General features: G+C 38.9%; 1 protein-coding gene and 1 long non-coding RNA gene across 2 annotated transcripts in view; both read right to left on the bottom strand.

The window, feature by feature from the left end:
- The window catches only part of LOC138739368 (uncharacterized), a 52,398-nt gene extending 49,519 nt beyond the window's left edge, over positions 1–2,879 (bottom strand). The window contains exon 1 of the long non-coding RNA XR_011342202.1: positions 2,790–2,879. This is a non-coding gene — a long non-coding RNA (uncharacterized lncRNA). The remainder of the gene's footprint in view (positions 1–2,789) is intronic.
- The window catches only part of LOC138739361 (putative leucine-rich repeat-containing protein DDB_G0290503), an 86,480-nt gene extending 73,119 nt beyond the window's left edge, over positions 1–13,361 (bottom strand). The window contains exon 1 of the mRNA XM_069891249.1: positions 13,312–13,361. Within this exon, the coding sequence (XP_069747350.1) occupies positions 13,312–13,316 (5 nt within the window). The 5' untranslated portion in view covers positions 13,317–13,361. The remainder of the gene's footprint in view (positions 1–13,311) is intronic.
- Positions 13,362–13,634: the final 273 nt, after the last annotated feature.

The raw sequence follows: 13,634 nt of genomic DNA, 5'->3' as shown, positions 1-13,634 counted from the left end.
ACACTAGAAATGATAAATTCAGAAAGTTCTGGTTCAACATTGCACTTCCACAAGGCACGCTAGACAATCAGCAACAGAAATATTATAATCATACCATGGAATGTCTCAGGAACCACCATCACCATTAAACCAAAGGACTGACCTTGATTTATGTTGTAATTTCAGATTAGCAGTTCTTTTGTAGCTATGTTATGAAGAGCATATAAGGAGGCTAAAACAGATAGATGGGTTAAATGATTGGGCAAATATCAGGGAGATGGAGTATAATGAAGGAAAATTGGGAATAGCCCATTTTAGCAGGAAAAAAAAAGCATTTTATCTAAATGGTGAGATATTTGGAATTCCTAGTGTAAAATTTGCAAATGGCAAATATACAAGTTCACCAAGCAATGAGCAAAGCTTGCAGAATGTCATTATTGTGAGAGTGGCTGTGCATCAGTCATATGTATATTAGTGAGACCACATCTGGAGAATTGTGTGTGTAGTAATGGGCTCCTTCTTCAAGAAAGAATGATAATACATGGAAGTATGTCAGAGAAAGTTTACTTGACTAATTTCTGGAAAGGGCAGTATCATTTATGAGGAAAGGTTGGGAAGACCAGGCTTGTATCTGCTCAAGCAATTAAATATAAATTCCTAACTACATTATGGGATCTAGGGAAGAAATTCCGATGGACCTGGCAGGTGTATTTGCGTCATTCTCAGCATGGGTGATTTGCCAGAAGACTTTAGGGTGGCTAATATTGTGCCTATTTTTTTTTATTTTTTAAGGAGGCCTGCATGAACAAGCCAGGAAGTATTGTCAGTGAGCTTAGTGTCAGTTGTGGGTAAGCCATTGGAGGAAATTCTAACAGAATCGACATGTACTTGGAAAGGCAAGGGTTAATAAGGGATAGTCAGCATGTCTTTGTTTGCTGATAGTCTTGTCTCATGATTGTGTCTGCTGAAGAGGTGGCTAAGAGGATGGATGATGGCGGAAGTGGTAGATGATGCCTACATGACTTTAGCAAAGTCTTTGACAAGATCCCATATGGTAGGCTAGTCCTGAAGGTTAGATAGCATGGAATCCAAGATTAGCTGGATACAGAATTGGCTGATAACAGAGTCAGAGAGTGGTAGTGAAGGGTTATTGTCCAGATTGGAGGCCTGTGACCAGTGGTGCAGAGATGGTGCTGGGTCCACTGTTCCTTTTCATCTGTATTAATGATTTGAATGAGACTGTACTTGGCCTAGTTAGTAATGACATTAAAATTGGTGGTAATGTGAACAGTGAAGAAGGTATCCGAGTTATGACAGGATCTGGACGAACCTGGAAAGTGAACCAATAAATCACAGATAAAATTTAGCTGGGTCAAGTGCAGAACTTGACCAAGCAGGACTTAATAAGTAAATGGTAGGGCCTTGGAGAGTTATGGTAGAAGAGAAATTCAATGGGGTACCAGTATACAATTAATTGAAGGTTGCATCACAAATAAACAAGGTGAAGAAGGTATTTGGTACACTTGGCTTCATTAGTCACGGCAATGAATATAGCAGTTAGGATAACATATTACAACTAGACAAAACATTGGTGAGATCACACCTAGAGTACTGAGTACAAATTTGGTCACTCAGCTATAGGCAAGATGTCATTAAGCTGGAAAGCATGAAAAAAGATTTGTGAGAATGTTACAAGACCTAACAAGCTTAAGTTGTAAGCAGAAGCTGTTTACAGATATCAAACCACACAATGATGCAGCCAAACATGATACTCTAATTTGTGTTCCTCTAAAATGTTGTCAAGATGGGGGCTGGTAGCCTTGCCTCTAATGGTCTCTCTGAAATGTAGGTTGTTGAGGGAAGATCTAATGAGATGTATTGTCATTGCCTCTTTCCCAGATTTGGGAAAGCTAAAACCACTGAGGAACCAATTGCACACCAATTGGTAAGTATGCAGAGTGAGCTTCAGAGGAAGTGGGAGAGGCAGTAACATTCAAAAGACATATGGAGATGCACATGGATAGAATAGGTTCAGAAGGCTATGGACCAAGCTCAGGCAAATTGTACTAATTTAGTGGATAACATTGGGCATAGAAAAGTTGGGCCAAGGAGCCTGTTTCTGTGTTATAAAAATAAATAAATCGATGTTTATTACTGAGTAGGGGGTGGATGGATAGCTCAATTCAATTTGGAGTTGATGTGTACTCTTTCCCCAATGTTGCATATTTCTGAGCCAAGACTGATAAATTTGCTATTGGAATAATTTTTGTGTAGTGTCCATTACTATCAAGATTAGAAACAAAGAGTAAAAGGGATTTTTTGCAGGATAAGATGGAGGCAGTTGGGTTCAAGATAAATTTCAATATTCAAAAGTAAGTCAATAGGGTGAATGGGTAAAATTTTTGGCAGATGTGCAAGAGAGTTATGAATGGGAATACATGATTGTGTGGAAATGAAAAGAGGCAATTTTGGATTTTCTAATTTTTAAAGTTAATTCACTCGAAACTAAATATACATAAATATCTAACTCTGTGTGTGTGTGTGTGTGTGTGTGTGTGTGTGTGTGTGTGTGTGTGTGTGTGTGTGTGTGTGTGTGTGTGTGTGTGTGTGTGTGTGTGTGTGTGGGTATAGCAGAGGATGTCTCTATTCCTAAGGCATGATGTGATGTGGAAATCATGGATGCCCATTATAAGTCAAGGTACCAATATTTTGTTTTGGAATGGAAATTACTGCATCTGTTATTACTAGAACATTTACTGAAAATTAATTATTTTGTGGTCCTGTGTCAATCACTTTTAATTATTCCTTACCACTTCAGCAAGTTTGTCAATTTGACATGTCAGATATTCAAGATGTTTCATTTGATAGCATATCTCCTCATAAATGTTAGCAGATAGCTGGTTTCCAGCAGGATTTGAGAGCAGTAAATTCTCTGTTAAAGAATTAATATTATAAATAGATGAACAGCTACTTGATGGTAGAGCCACTTCCTCACTTCCACATTCCACATTAAGTTGTGTTATGGTGGAATCTGAACTTCTGAATTGGGATTGGTAGTCTTCCTTCACTTTCTCTACACTATTCTGTGAACTCTGATAAAAGGTATCTTCTGGTTTAGGGAACTTTGTCATTTCACAATTTTCCTTCTCCAGCTTCTTTATTGTATTTTGGTGAATTGATGTAAGTAAATATTGCTGGTTCTTAAATTCAGAGTTTCCATCAGTCTTCCACATTTGAAAAGGCACGGCAGACAACTTATTATTTCTTAATGTTGGAGATTGTTTCAAGTTAGAGCTAGAGTACCTTTTAGCACAGTGATATTTTTCTTGGTTGAATGTTGAAATAGTATTAAAGAATCGGTGTTGTTTTTTCCTGCTGGATACAATTTTCATACAATTTTCCATGTTGAAAATTTATGGAGCTAGGAAGTGAAGAGCTTGAAAGTTCTGCAAAAATCAGTACAAAAAATCTTACTGTCTAGAAAATAAGCAACAATTCTGAACCAGACATTAAAACATAATTATGATGAAAACACTACTTATCAGCTAACAAGTTATTTAATTAGAGCTCATTTAGAAAAGTGTTTGTGAAAGAAAAAAAACCGTAAAAAGAAGCAAAGAGACTTAGATGGGCCAGGCAGCATCCATGGGGTGAAATGTCAGTGAATGTTTTGGGTCAAGGCCTTTCATCGAGACTATTAGAGGCAAGGCTACCAGCCCCCATCTTGACAATATTTTAGAGGAACACAATGAGAGTACCATGGCTGCATCATTGTGGGGTTTGGTAGCTGCAAAGCAACAGACTCTAAGAAGGTATTTAGGGTCTCCCTTTCCTCTATTTATGACATTCACCAGGAGCATTGCTTAAATACAGTTCAATGAATTATTGAGGATCCCTACCATTCATCACACAGTATCTTTGACCTACTATCATTAGGAGAGGTACAGGTACAGGCTGGAAAGTAGCTTTGTTCTGCAGGCTGTAAGATTGTTGAATGGTATCTGGTAACCTTGGGTCTCATAAATGAATCTGAGTAAATAAAAATATTTATATATATTTATCTTATATTACATTTATGTGGTTATTATGTGCTGTGTGAGAAATGTATTAAGTGTGCATGTGTGTGTATTGTTGTCTGGAGATATGCTATTTCTTCTGGTTGTATATTCACAGTCAGATAATAACATTTTTGGAAAATTTTATTTATCAAAGACAAACAATTATTCAATTATATATATATAGTACATCACAATACTATCGAATACAAAATAATACAATTTTTTAAAAAATCGGCCCCACCCCTTCCCTCAAGAAAAAAAAGAAAGAGAAAGAAAGGAAACACCTAAACTACATATTAATCATTATTCATAGTTTTCTAACATAATTTTGTATCTTTTAATTATTAATTGAGAGGAGTGGATGATATGGATGGACTTCTGTTAATGAATTCCATATGTGGCTCCAAAATTTTGTAAAAATTCCCAATCCGATTCCTTAAACTATAGGTCATTTTTTCTAATGGAAAACAATTTTGTATTTCAGTATTCCATATGCCTAACATTATAAAATGTTCTATTTAACACAGGGGGTAGTTTAACTTGTAGTAAATATTCTTTTTTTCATCTTTCAGAGTCTGATTAATATATTTTTTTAATAAAAATTCCTAAAATTATCATTTATTTCTTGCATCTTATAGTTGATTTGATGAGTTTCCTTCTTTGTTGCAATTATTGTTCTTGATACATGTTCTGCTTTTAATTGCCATGCAAATACTTAATGGGGGCATGCCATGTGATGACTTGGGGTTAGACTGCAAATCCCTACTCTCCTCGTAAAAGTTGAAAAAGATAAGAAAAATAGAAGAAGTGTCTGAAGATTTAAAGAACATTTTAAAATGCCACCAAAGAAAGAAAAAACAGCTGTAGTAATACAAGAAATTGATCAAGAAAAAGATCAAGAAGACAGCCTATCTTGAAGAAGGATCTAGGAGCTGTTTGAAAGGTATTGCCCAGGAGAGACAAGCCAGAAGCTGGAGAGACCTTGGATATTGCGGTGCAGGGTCTCATCCAACAATGGCCGTCCACTGCGGGTGAAGAAGTGACTCTGCGCACAATATTTTTTTAAAAAACAAGAAGCTTCCAGCTCCAGTGGACAAGAAGAAGAGCAAGAAACTCGTTCCAAACAAGGTTTTGTGGTCAGAATGATGAAGAAAATGAAAGAATCTTATTTCTACAGCTGATATGAAAAATTACATGGATAGTTTCCAGCAATCTGAGGTTATTAACAGAAGAAGTTAAAAAATATGGAGAAAGTATAACTGAAAACAAGAATTTCACAAGTGGGAAAAAATGATGCAGCAGGTGGACAAAAGATTTGAAGTTATGGATGACAAAATTAAAGGAAATGAATTTGAAATTCAAGGCATTAAGGAACAGATGAAGAAGGTGCAAGAAGAAGCAGCTTCAACAAAAGATCAATTAATGCAAAAAATTGACATTTTAGAAAATTTTAGCAGAAGGAATAACAAAGATTGTTGGTCTTAAAGAAGGTAATGAAGGACAGGAAATTAAGAAGTTTTTACAGGGTTGGATTCGGAATCTTTGGGAGTAATTGAATTTCAAGGAGACTTTGAGATTGAGAGAGCACATAGAGCACTGAGACCAAAGCCACAACCAGATCAGAGACCTCGTCCAATACTGGTTAGATTTCTCGGTTATGAAGTAGAGAGAAGATCTTGGAACTGGTGGCTAAACAAGCAAAAGAAAGACAGTCACCTTTGATTTATAATGGGAACAAGATTTTATTTTACCCCGATATAAGTTTTGATTTGTTTAAAAAAATTAACGCATATAATGTAACAATATAATGGGAAATGTGACAGAAATGCTATGAATTAGTTGAAAGATAACAATAAACTTCAACTTCCAAAACTTGGGCTTATGTCCTGCAATTGTCAGGACTAAGAGTAGCAAGAGCAATTATATTTTTAATTCAAGAATCATCTGATTGCACAAGTACAACCTGACAAAATAGCATTCTCCGGCCCTTGGTGAAAAACATTCACACACTAGGCAAGCGATGCATATGCAGGATAAATAAACAGACAGAGAAACAAACAAATAAATAAATATTGTTAATGTATGCAGATATATATGTATGAATATTGTTAAATAAATAGTCAAGTTTTCGATGGTTAGTGTGAGCACTTCGTTAGTCATTTAACATTCTTACTGCCAATGGGAAGAAGCTGTCTCTCAGCCTTGTGGTGCTGGCTATGATACTCCCATTTCTCTTTTCAACAGGAGTAACTGAAAGATGGTGGCTCTGATACTCCTGTATCTCTTTTCTGATGGGAGTAGCTGAAAGATGTGTGTGGGGTGGTAGGGGTCCTCATTGATTTTGAGTGCCCTCTTCAGGCAATGATTCCAGTAGATCATATCCTTGGGGGTGGCAGAGACCCCAGTGAGCCTCTCTGCCACTCTTGTAGTCCTGTGGATTGACCATGCAGCTGAGATGCAGCTGGCCAGGATGCTCTTGATAGAGCTCCTGTTGAAGGTTAACATAATGGTGGCCAGTAGCCTTGCCTGCTTCAGCCTTCTCAGGAAGCGCTGTCGCTGTTGTGCCTTCCTGACAAGTGAGGAGATGTTGTGTGTCCAGGATAGGTCAATTGTTAAGTGGACTCTACTCTCTCCACTCCCAAGTTATTAATGTTCAGTGGAGGGTGATCGTTCCTGGTCCTCCTGAAGTCTATGATTATCTGCTTTGTCTAGTCCGTGATACTCTTGCACCGTATCACAAAATTTTCCATCTTTTCTCTGTAGTGTGACTCTTTGTTGTTGCTGATGAGGCCAACTACTGTTGCATCATCTGAAAACTCTGTTGGAGTTGCATCTGGTGTTGCAGTCATGGGTCAGTAGCATGAACAGGAGCGGGCTGAGAACACAGCCCTGAGGTGTGCCAGTGCTCAGCCTGATGGTGCTCATGTTCTGCTACTGGCCCGGACAGACAGTGGGTTTTCTGTTTGTAAGTACAAAATCTAATTCCAGAGAAGGGTGTTGAGTCCCAGAAAGGACAACTTCTCCACCAGCCACTGGATCGTATTAAATGCTAAGTTGAAGTTAATGAATAATAGTCTGGCGTATGAGGCATTATTCTCCAGGTGGGTTTGGACAAAGTAGAGGGACAAGGCTACATCATTATCAGTGGAATTGTTTTTTCTATAAGAGAATTGAAATGGGTCCAGTGTCTTTGTGAGGTGGCAATTTAATACATTCCATCACCAGATGCTCGAAGCATTTCATAATGGTAGAGGTCAGTGGTAGTTATTAAGACCTGTGACTGTCTTTCTTTTTCAATCTTTTTATTAAACATATTATAAGTAAACAATACATGAGAATAGAATACAGAATTGAATAGTAAAACCAGAAACATCAATATATTGCAATTGAATAACATTATAACACATTGAACAATATTATCACTTTCTCCTCAAATTGGTATATTCAAAAAAAGAAAAAAAAAGTGAGGCCTGTCTGTTACTATTGACCTCAAATTCAGGGTCTTCAGGAGCACCAGGATAAAGTAAAGGAAGTTTCTAAATAACTTTTTGGCCCTACAGTGATTCCAATTCTCTTTGCCATAATTCAGCTGTTGGGAAAGATTGTCGCTCTCTGCTCTCTCAACTAACTAACAACTTTTATCATTTCTACTGAGTCATTGTTTGGAGGTTGGTGTCAGTTATAGGGAACAGCTTCCAAAGGCACCCTTCTGAAGATGGTGATGAACTTTAACCATTTCCATTTGTAAACAATAAGATAGTAAGATGAAGAAAAAGGATGTGAGGAGGAGGATTGGGGACTGAAATTTCTATGGTTTCAGCCCCATCAGCCAATATCTTCTACAATCTCATGAATGGCTGTTCCAATGACAATGAGCACAGTCTCTTCCATGGGCATAAGGTGATGTAGCTGTGCCTTTTATCTGTAGGTTAGTCACGGCTGCTTGCAATTGCGAATCAATTTTTCTAAAAAAAGAGAGGAAGTGTGGTGGCCTGCCGCTGCAGCGAGCAAGCCAGCCCTCTGGGCAGCGAGTGCAACATAAACCCAGTAGACCACAGAGCGGCACTGGCCCCAGCAAGTGGACTGGCGGACAAACTACTAAAGCAGCCTAAAGGTCCAGCGACCCTAAAATGGCACTACTCCTGCTGTAGAGCCAACAGTCTGGGGTAGTGCACAGGGAAGAAGGTATTGCCATGCAAAGGTGTACCCATGTGTGGGAAAACCCACCTTTGTCATGCAGAATATGACGTCAGTAATCGGGGCAAATGGCAGGAACTTGAACGATATAAAAGTCAGGCTTGAGCCCTGATAAAGCAGATCTTAACCTGCTGCACTTGTGTAGCGCGTGACTGCTGAAGTATACTTATGACTGATGGATGATAAAGTGGGATGTTAAATGTATCAAGGTATAATGTCTGGTAATATGTGAATTGTAGTTCTGAAGCTTACAGCAGTGCTAAGTGTTTGAGAGTGTAATAGAGCACATAGAATTATAGAGTCAAAGTTTTACAGCTCAGAAACAGGCTCTTCAGCTCAATTTGTCATTCCCAGCCAAGTTGTCTACACAAGCTAGTCCCATTAACTTGTGTTGTGCCAATATCCCTCTAATCCAGTGGTTCTCAACCTTTTTGCTTCCACTCACACATGCCATAGGTACTCTGTGATTAGTAAGGGTTTGCTTAAGGTGGTATGTGAATGAAAAGAAAAAGTTTGAAAACCACTGTTTTAATCATACCTAACTGATTTGTTTTGTGCATGGTTTCATTACTCCAAAGGAAATGGGCCAATGACAATTTTCTCAAGCGAAGTATTTCAGTAACAGTTGTGTCTAGAGCAGTGGTTCTCAACCTTCCCTTCTCACTTAAATACCACCTTAAGCAATCCCTTACTAATCACAGAGCACTGATGGCATAGGGAATACTTAAAGTGGTATGTGAGTGGAAAGAAAAAGGTTGAGGATCACTGATGCAAAGGTTTGGTCACAGAACATCAGTCTTGCTCTATGGATGTGAGACGTGGTACCCATATCAGAGTCAGTTTGACCAACTGCAGCAGTGTCACCTACATTCTCTGATGAAGATCAGCTGGTGAGACAAGGTCTTCAATATCAAGGTCCTTTCTTGAGCTGGAATGCCAGCAGTTTCAACCTTGGGGATTTCAGCCTATGTTGTCAGAATGCCTGATAGAAGGACTGTCCAAGGACACCTTGTATGGCCAACTGTCCACTGGTACCTGAAAACGAGGAGGCCAGCGACTACGGTACAAGGATGCTCTGAATAGGAGCCTTAAGAAAGCTGACATTGCCCCATCAACATGGGAGGATGTGGCTCAAGATTGCTTATAGTGGAGGGACACCATCAGGAAAGATGTGGATGCTGCTAAGAACAAGTTGAAAGAGGCAACAGAGGAAAGGCATAAGAAGCACCATAAACAGAGCTTCTGCCCCTGCTGCCCCTTCAGGCTTCACTTGCCAAGTATGTGGCAAGCAGGGCCTGTCAAGGATCGGCCTGTACAGCCACTAGAGGATACACATATCAAACCCCACAAACTGACTGAAAAGAATCATCATCATTCTTCAGGATGGATAGCCAGAGGAAGATGTCTTTGCCCTCTAGATGAAGATTTCTCTGTCCTAGGAAAAGGACTATGATTATTCATTTTAACCATGGCACCATTAAAAACCTTATAGGATCCTTCCTCAGTTTCGTGTTCTCTAGTATGAAAAGTCCCAGCCTTTCCAGCCTCTCCTTACAATTCAAGCCCACCAGTCCTGACAACATTCTTGCGACTCCCTCCTGTATCCTTTCCATTTTAATATGATAGCTTTCCTATAGCTGGGTTACGACTGCTGACAATACTACCAGTGTGGTCTCACAAACATCTTGAATAGTTAAATGAAAACTAGCTATTAGCCCTGATTGAGAGAGATAGTTGTTAGCTGAAAAATGGTGACACGGATGCAGTGAGCACTACAGGGAATTCCATCTGATATTTATGGAGCTATTGGTGGTACATTGCATTTGAAGATGCTGTAGAAAAAAAGCTAATTAGTTGTAAATTTCCTACTCACTGCTGTAGGTACTGTGTGAAACTCCAGTCAATAATACCAGGCTCCCTAGACTACTGACTTGAAATGAATTAATACCACTCTGTGACACAAGATCATTTGATCTCTATTGCCCAATCAGCCTCCTGCTGATCTGAGCTTTTCAACTCCAACTGCCATTTTCCAAGTGCAGCCTTCAGATAAAAGTCCTGTTGAAATCTGCTACAATACATTTGGAGACAACTGGACATTTTGCCTTTCGGCATCAAGGTTTTCAGACCCTGCCTATGTGTTGACAGCCACAGTTACCTTCTTTGTCTATAAAGTGTGCATCTTAACAGGCCTGCAGCAGAGGGTATGAAACCAATTAGTAAGAATGAGCTGTATTATGTGTTATATCTACAATGCACTTAGTCTTAGAGATACAGGGTGATGTAAAATAGTGAGGGTTTGGTTTAAGTAGTTCTATCAAATTACAATATCGGACACTTGCTGAGTGTTTCATTTCAGCAATCATGTCAATGAGCAAATATTATGGGAGCATTCTGCATGCAAAGTAAGCCACATTTATCTCACATCCTAAACACTACTAACCCATATCGGAGGTTCATCAACTTTCCCCCTTTGTGCATATTTTCATGCAGCAATCTGACACCACTTTACTGTAGTAGCATTTTGTCAATCAAATCCCTTGCCCTCTGGATCACATCTAATCATTTCAACATGCTTCTGCTGCTACCATTTTCACATTTCACCACTGTTCACAGTACTTACAACTTGCACAATTTTGGTACTTCCTCAAAATACCAGACAAATCATTTTACCCTCACATAGAGATGTTTTGAACTCTATTACGTATCACTCATTAAAACTTTTCAGTCCAAGAAAAATTAACTACAAGCAGTGGCAGGAGAATCATTGCATATGTTGAAGATCTCCATGACAGGACAATACACTAAAAAGATCATATGGCCTAGCATAGTTGTGCTGGATCTGCAGACCGTTCATTTGCATGCCTGATATCAGACTCCTGAAATTAGAGGATGTGCTCAGAGCCTCCTTAATAAAATTTGACATACCACTGACTCCTGGAAACTACTGTCCATGATTCCTCAAAGAGGATAAGAAGCATGCAGGATAATATAGAGAATCTTGAATCCATGCATTTGTAGAATGCAGATGTGCTGCATAAATTGCAGATGAACATACAACAGCGCAGCACAGGAACAGGCTTTTCAGCCCAAGATATCTGTCCAAAGCACTCACCAAGTAAATACCCACCTTGCCCCATCAGGCACCTCCTGCCCCAATCATGGGTTCCCACATTGGACATTCAATCGCGTTGCAATTGGTGGAATCACCACATCAAGCATTTGCTACCACATTCATAAGGGAGTTATGAATAGGTAATAAATAAATTCCGAAGGTGGTGGATCTCAGAAAATCAATCAATTCCACTCCCGTGCTCTTTTCCCTTGGCTAGCAATTTTTTTTCTTATTCCAAGTAATTCATTTCAAAAAGTTATAATTGTAACCATTGTTCTTTCAAGATGTGCATTCTGGTTTGTAACAAATTACCATTGGGCTCAGGTCCTTTGGTGTCTGCTGAAAATAATTTCTCATGTACTTGGTCAAAGCTTCTTATTAATGCAAAGATACAATTATTTCAGCCCATCAACTCTATCTATTCCATGTTGTCCTGCAACTTATTCTCTCTCATGTGATTATCAATCCACTCCAATTTTATTGCCATTCACTACACTAAGAGGTAAATTACAGTTGCCAATTAGCCTACCAGCACACCTTTAAGATGTGGGAGGAAATTGGAATACCAACAGTACTTAAGGTCAGAATTGAATCTGGATCTCTAGAGTTGTGAAGCAGGAATATTAACTGCTGCAGCTTCCTTTCAAGATTTTGAACATCTCAACTAAAGCTCCCATTAAGCTTTTATGCTCTAAGGAGTTCATCGCCAGTTTATACCTTTTCTCCCTGTAATTGAAACTATTCAACCATGCTACAATTCTAGTAAAATTCTCCAGCCTTTCTTGGGTTCTGAAATGGTTTACTCCAATGAAATGTATAATATTACTATAATGGCAGCACTGCTGCTGGTGCAGTTCCAGGAGAGCAGGGAGAGAAGACACAGGACTGCTCTGAAGAGTTCAACCACCTGGTCCTAATGCTGGCTGCTCTATATAGGCTTTAAATAGCCTGTTAAAGAGTCAAAGATGTTTTCTTTTAAAATCCTGCAATTCCGGGAGCTGTGGCCAAGATAGAAGTGGCTACAAGGGGGTTGCAGACTCTGGGGGAGTAGTGGACCAGCACAGGGCACCAGAAATGGAGAGAACACACCTCATGGAAAAAGAGAAACAGAGGAGATGACCCTACAGGGCAGCATCCAAGGCAGCAGACCAGCAAGGGGCTTAGTAACTAAAGGACTCTACTGGAAAGTGACCATGGCGATGGACCAGTGAAGGGCTCAGCAGCTGAGGACTCACACAGGCTATGGGTGACTTGTGATCAGGGGACCAGCATTGGCTGCAGGATGCTGGAGACTGGCTCATTGGAACCAGTTATCGGAGCTGGGATTCGAGAGGGTGCTGAGAGCAAAAAAGGCTCCCGAAGAGCCTCAAGCGGTGAAGGGCTCCTGATCATGTCAGAGGTTAGGACCTGGAGCTTGGGTTGCCTGTGTGTGGCAGGAAATGCTGCAGAAATGCTGGAGGTGAATCCATAGACAGTCAGGGACTCTCTTTTGATTCTCATTCTCTCGCACTGCAAGGGGCACTGGACAATACTAAGGTAGAAGGAAATTTTGTGTAATATTACATGATCTGTACATGATAATAAAAGAATTTTAATGGTGTTATTGTAAATTAATAGTTACCATTTGAAACAATGATCTATTGTTCATTAACCAGTAACTAAAATATTATATTTAATAGTTGAGTCACGAATTATATTAGTGTTGAGTATCCAACTTTTTGGATTTCAGTCTCAGCTGGTATTTTTGCAGTAACTACTTCCTTGCTATTTCAGTTTGCTGTTCAGTCCATTACCAATGGAGATAGCATGGATAAAATTAGCAAATCAGCGCAACATTGAAGAGATTGCAAATGAAATATGAATAATGACATACATTTTAAAATTAGAGTAAAATATTATTTCATAAAAGATTGAAGGATATTTACAAATGCTAAAACAATGTCAAGAATATTAAAATTTTACCTCATTTTGGTGTAAATTTGAGAACCAGCCAGGTGAATGTTTTCCTGAAACTAAGAACAACAGTAAAATCATTATATTTGTTTCTTAGCAAATTAGTTCTAACATAATGATGTCACAATATAGTCACCCGATGATAATGTGTAACTTTTATGACATCGCATCAAAGATGTTTCATCACACAATGCTTACTTCCAGTTATAACAGTTATAATACTAGAATAAAAGTCCAGCATTTCTTAATACCAATCATGGCAAGTTATGAAGTTCAATTCAATAAATGGAATGTTTATGGCAAAACATCTTTGTTCAAGTCCAACTATTTTG

Source organism: Narcine bancroftii, chromosome 7, assembly GCF_036971445.1.
Source record: "Narcine bancroftii isolate sNarBan1 chromosome 7, sNarBan1.hap1, whole genome shotgun sequence".
Lineage (NCBI taxonomy): Eukaryota > Metazoa > Chordata > Chondrichthyes > Torpediniformes > Narcinidae > Narcine > Narcine bancroftii.
The sequence above is the reverse complement of the archived record's forward strand: the minus strand, read 5'-3'. Positions and strand labels throughout refer to the sequence as shown.